At 61.4% G+C, this 5620-nt stretch overlaps 1 protein-coding gene across 1 annotated transcript; it reads left to right on the top strand.

Moving 5' to 3' along the window:
• On the top strand, positions 1–5393 carry SCX (scleraxis bHLH transcription factor). The gene is made up of 2 exons (XM_050892843.1): positions 1–544; positions 5229–5393. Exons 1-2 carry the CDS (start codon positions 26–28, stop codon positions 5391–5393), a joined length of 684 nt encoding a protein of 227 aa, XP_050748800.1. The 5' UTR covers positions 1–25.
• The last annotated feature ends 227 nt before the right edge of the window (positions 5394–5620 follow it).

Below are 5620 nucleotides of genomic sequence, written 5' to 3'. Positions count from 1 at the left end.
CCCCGGTGTCCCCTCGCCGCCCAACATGTCCTTTGCCATGCTGCGCTCGGCCCCCAGCCGGTACCTGTACCCCGAGATCAGCATGCTGTCCGAGGACGAGGAGAACGGCAGCGAGAGCTCCGGCTCCGACGAGAAGCCCTACCACCTGGACGCCGACGGCTACGGCATCAAGGCCAGCAAGCGCAGGAGCGGCAAGAAACCCAACCGGATCAACAGGGAGCCCCGGCAGCGTCACACAGCCAACGCGCGGGAGCGTGACCGCACCAACAGCGTCAACACCGCCTTCACCGCCCTCCGCACGCTCATCCCCACCGAGCCGGCCGACAGAAAGCTCTCCAAGATCGAGACCTTGAGACTGGCCTCCAGCTACATCTCCCACCTGGGGAACGTGCTGCTGGTGGGGGAGGCGTGCGGGGACGGGCAGCCCTGCCACACCACCCCTGCCTTCTACCACCACGGCGGCAGCAGCCCCCCCGCGCGCGACACCGAGAACTCCCAGCCCAAACAGATCTGCACTTTCTGCCTCAGCAACCAGAGGAAGCTGGTAAGTGTCTGCTCGCGCCGTCCCCGCGGGCTTTCGGCTGGAAGGGGCTGCGCCGGCTTTGGCGGGGGACCCCCAGGCGTCCCCAGCCACCGCCGCGCGAGGAGGGGGTTAGGGAGCACCGGGGCGCCGGCTACGGCTCCGCTGCCATCGGGCCAGTGCGAGCTGAGGGGGAGGTGGGATGGCTGGGAGAGCCGAAGCAGCTCTGGTGGGAGCTGCATCGACACGAGCCGGAGAGCATGCCAGACCCCGTCGGCGAGCCCAAAACCCGGGCGTGGAAAATACGGTGCCTCCCTTTAGCACGTCCAGATTTGCTGCCCAAAGCCCCCAGCAGCTGCCTCCAAATCTCGCCTGCGTTCACTGAAAGGCAAAGGGACGGGAGAAGGGGAAACCCTACGAGGGCGAGAAACGGATTTTAGGAGCTGGAAATCACAGGCACAGGGAAAGTAAGAGTCTGGAAAGAGTCTGCATCTTCCCTCCGGCAGAGCGCAGGCAGCAAACGGAGAGGCGAGAGCGAACTGGGCGCAGGGCTGGCCGCGGCTGGGGCTCCCAGCCCCCCGATACTGGTGGCAGGGCTGGCTCCCCGGGCTGGTCCATCCGCCCGGGTGAGGGCCACGCTGGCTCTGCACACCCAGCCGCGGGCCTGGTGTCCCAAAGAGCCGTGCTGGGACAGGGATGGGGGGAAGCCGAGGCCAACGCCACAGCACGTAGGTGCCCCTCAAGCACCTCGGAGGATCACGGGGACCAGCAGCTCTGCCCCACGAGCACTCGGGAAGCGGGACGGCTGTCCCAGCTAGCCAAAGGCACCAGCGGGTCTCTACCACTGACCGGGAGCCGTAATGTCCTGGCCAGCCTGGTTCACCCAGTGTCCCCCGCTTCTGGCTCTCGAGCCCATGTCTTTAGGGGAGCGCTCTCCTCCCAGCACCCTGGCAGGCAGCACCGGCTCCGGCAGAGGCTGTCTCCATGCCCGCCTGGCACTGGCACTGGCCAATGCCTGCCATGCAAGCCCATGGCTCCAGTGGGGTGGGCACCACTGCCCACGGAGGGTGAAGGGGCCGGTGGAGTAGGACATAAGCCCAGCAGCCAGACTGGGAAAATCCACCTTCGGCAGCAGCAGCAGCTCTGCCGAGGCTCCGGGGGCCGTTTGCACGAGTGCCACCGGCTGGGAAAGGCAGTGAGCGGCTGCCTCCCCGGCACGGCCCTGCCTGTCCCAGCAGACCTTCTCCGGCGGCGCAGGGAAAGCAAATCCCCCCCCAGGGTTGCCGTGCAGGGCGCAGCGGCGCGGTGCAGGGCTGCAGCCTGTCTCAGGGCTCTCCTGATGTATGGGCCAGCTCTTGCCACGCACACACAGCCACAGGGGAGCGGGGGCACTGGGAGGAGGTGGCTGTCAAGAGCCTCAAGCCTTGCTCAAGAAGGCTGTGCCCTGGGTGGCTGGGTTTTAAAAAACCTATTGGTCTCTTGCACAGCGCAGATGGTCTCTGGCAGGGTAGAGGTAAAGGAGAGCGCAAGAGCCGAGGCAGAGGTGTCGGGATGGCAGCCGGAGCCATGCATGCATGCTCCACCGTTTGAACCCATTTAACCCCAATGAGTAATGCCCTGAAGAGGGAGAAGTCTTTGTTAAGGATTCAAGGCTCATTAAGCATGAAGCAGTGGCGGCAAAGCCAGTCACGAGCAAACTCTGACAACTTGAGTATTTCAGAGCAGGAAAACCCCAAACCCTGTTAATCCCCCTTGCACGTCCTTTCCAATTCACTAGAGAAGGAGACAGAGCTGGGAGCAGCAGGCAGGAGGGAACAACGTCAGGAGTCTTTGCATCTGCTGGGATTTGCACTGCTAAACCTCAGGTCTTCAAAGATGAATACCTGGGGCCCTTTCCGCTTGGGCAGTGGAGACCGAGCATCTGCCCTGTCTGTAGCTTTCCTGAGCACCAGTGTCAAACTCTTCCCCGTGGGCGAGGGATGCAGACCACTGGTTGTAAAGTGCCGTTGTGCACCAGCGAACTGCTCCAGCCGGTATTATCCCAGTTTAATAACAGAAGCTGCAGGTGGGGAAGCTCCTACAGGGCTGAACTGGAAAAATCCTCTGCCTTCCAGTTACCAGCCTGTTCAGAAACCTCCTGTAACAGCTTCACAGATCAAGCATTCTCCCTCTCTTTGGCTGGTATTGCCACTTTCGCATCAATTCCGATAAATTCCCATCACCACTTTTGCATCAGTTCCCAGCACAGACTCCTGTGCGGGAGCAAACCCCAGGACAGGCACGTCTGTGCCAAGGCGCGTGGAAAGGATAGGCAGTGCAGGACTCCTGGGCCAAGATGGGCCACCTCCCTTCCTGCGGCTCTTCTGGATAAACCTCCCCGAGGTTAGATCCTCAGCGGCTGTCAAAGGGGACAAGATACTTTGGTTTGGCTGAGATTAAGCTAGGTTGGGTTCATGGTGGGAAGAGGGGACCGAACAGACCGTGCCTAAGCAGTGCACTTGGTCTGTGCTTGAGATTTTACGGCCAGATAACTTGATAAGTTTTACTGTGTGTTAAAGGAATAAAATAAACCATCTTTTATCAGGAAGGTATTTTGACAAATGGTGAGGAAATGAAAGCAATCTCCTCTGGAGCTGCAAACACAGCGCAGCTGGGATCTCACAGCCCCTTTGACGTTGGGTGGAAGGGACCCTGCCTTGGCTCTCAAGAGCCAGATGGCCACCGTCCCGTTCAGGAGAAGCCAGCTCCACGCGAGACCACTCGCCTGGCCGAGTGCTCAAATCCGAGCCAGCACCCATGTGCGTGGCAGCTCCAGCCCTTCGCCCCAGCGCCTGCAGGCTTGCGAGCTCAGCAAGCGCCAGCATGCAGCTCCTCGGAGACCCCCTTCCCACTTACCCATCCCACGAGGGAAGGAGGCAGAGCCACTTCTCCTCTCCCAAACACACACACACAGCTTCGCTCCACACTGAGAGTAGAGGAGAGCAGCTTGATCGTATCAGAATCTAAATTGTCTTGCGCTGCTGGGTGCTCAGGTCAGAACAGCCCATCCATCCCCGTCAGAAAGGTCTGCTTTTCCGCCATGTCTTTTTGCTCACACGTAATGATGCCGTTTCAACCAATGCGACCTTGCGGTACGTGATTCTGTCTGCCTCCGGCTTTCTAGGCTTTGCCAAAGAAAGGGTAACCTCGTGAGGGATCTCCTTCACAGTGCCCCCAAGTGAGCCCCTGCACCGTTTGCCCCTCCGTCACCGGTTCTGCCCGTCCATTTTGCGCCAGACATGCCACGCAGCTCCCCCGAGAGCCGGCCAGCCTGCGGCAGGAGACACCCCAGCCTGCAGGCGCCTGCTGCGGCCAGCTCTCTAAAACCTCCTCCTTCCCAAAAGGCCCAAGACGTGCCATGCCTGCCCAGCTCCCAGCCATTCCGCAGCCTCCGTCCGTGCCGGGCACACCGTCTCCAGCCCGAGCCGTGGGAGGCTGCACCCACGCCATGCCTCCGAGGGGGCAGCCGATGCCACGGCTCCCCACGTTAAAAGCCTGGCACGCTCCAGAAAGGCAGGAGATGGCACATGTGGCACTGAAGCCCCACGAGACAGCGTGGGCAGAGGCTAGGTGCTACCTCATCCCCGGGCACCCTGGCCGGGAAGGCAGGAGCACCTCGGAAGTTGCGGGTGAGCATTTGCGGTCGCTGTGAGCAGGACTCGCTGCAGGGAGGGGAGAAACGGGATGGAAGGCGTGAGCTGCTGTGCAGAGGCTCTTTCTAGTGAGAGGAGTCACAGGACAGAGCTGGGGCGGGATGTTTGGGGTTGCCGGCTGCTGCGGGCTCCCCAAGGGACAGCCGAGTAAGGCAGCAAACTTTCTGCGAACCCTTCCTAGCCAATCCTTCGCCTCATCCCACTTTTGCTGGCCGAGCAGCACCCCGGCAGGCAAAGGGGCTTGCCCAGATTCATGCTGCGTGACTCAACCTTGCCTCGCACCCAGGCGTCCCGCCGCCGCCGCCTTATCCCAGGGACTTTCCCATATCGGGCTGAAACCAACACCATCTCCCTGGAAAGATCCTTCTTTAAAATGACTCATGTGTAGGTGTCTGCCGCCCGCCGGAGAAAGGCTGAGCTCTGCGAAAGGGGCTGCCTAGGCTGGCGGCTGCTCAGGCTTGTGCCGGTTCCCCCAGATCTAACCAAAAGGTTAAAAACCTGCAGGGGGGCAAGGCCATGGACTATGCCCCAGTCAGGACATAAGCAGGAGGGAGGTGGACACCACACTGGTAGGAGCATCACACTTGCCACAGGCTCTGCAGGACAATGCGTGGGCGGGTGGCAGGGACGGACGGGACGGTCCGTGGCATTGCTAGGGAGCAGGATCATGCTGTTCCCATAAGCGAGCGCTGGGAAAGGGGGCCCAGGGCCATGGTGCCCCAGACACCCCATCCCTGCCAGCCCATGGAGGGGCTTGTGCTTCTCCACGTTTTCTTTTGTGGCTGTTGCCTGTGCCATCGTGCTCACCAGGACGCACAGTGCTGGCAGGGGAAAAACAGGACGTTTCTCCTCCCGTGACCGTATCGGCTGGGAGAGCTGCTGGGAAGAGCCATGGCTGGGGGCAGCTTGCAGACTGCCTGCACTGGGGGGTGGACTGGGCTTGTTTAAATACCAAAAAGTCCAAATCCAAGCAAGGCCTCTTGCTGAAACTGCTCTGGGGCCGAGGACTCTCGCAGTATCCTCTGCATGCCAACAGCCCTCACAAAGCGCACGTCCCCGCTGCCTGCGTTGCATACAGCTGTGAAGGACCAAGGGGCAAGCGGGCCTGGGGACACGAGACGTGGGGGCAGAGGCGCGTGGGTCACCCCAAGCAGTCAGTGCTGGGATTGCACACCAGTTAAAGTGACAAGGGACGAGTGTCCAGCATCGGCCACTCCGTTTTGTGGAGCACACATGCGCACAGAAAGCAAGCCGGGGAGGGGGCACCGAAACCACCCGGGAGCTAAAAGGTGTCGCAAGAGCAACCACAGCTGAAACCTCCAGCCCAGTTCAGGCTGTGCAGCGGGAGCAAAGGCTGCCTGCGCCCCGCTCACCGGAGGGCTGACCTGTCCCGTCACCCATGGGGCAG

This window comes from Gymnogyps californianus, chromosome 2 (genome assembly GCF_018139145.2).
Source record: "Gymnogyps californianus isolate 813 chromosome 2, ASM1813914v2, whole genome shotgun sequence".
Classification (NCBI taxonomy): domain Eukaryota; kingdom Metazoa; phylum Chordata; class Aves; order Accipitriformes; family Cathartidae; genus Gymnogyps; species Gymnogyps californianus.
Note: the sequence above shows the minus strand (reverse complement) of the source record. Positions and strands in the feature narration are given on the sequence as shown.

Excerpts from the sequence above, each read along its gene's own strand:
- SCX (XM_050892843.1), top strand. The coding sequence starts at position 26 with ATGTCCTTTGCCATGCTGCGCTCGGCCCCCAGCCGGTACCTGTACCCC. Across the intron at positions 545-5,228 it reads TCAGCAACCAGAGGAAGCTG|TATCCTCTGCATGCCAACAG; the intron begins GTAAGTGTCTGC and ends GGACTCTCGCAG.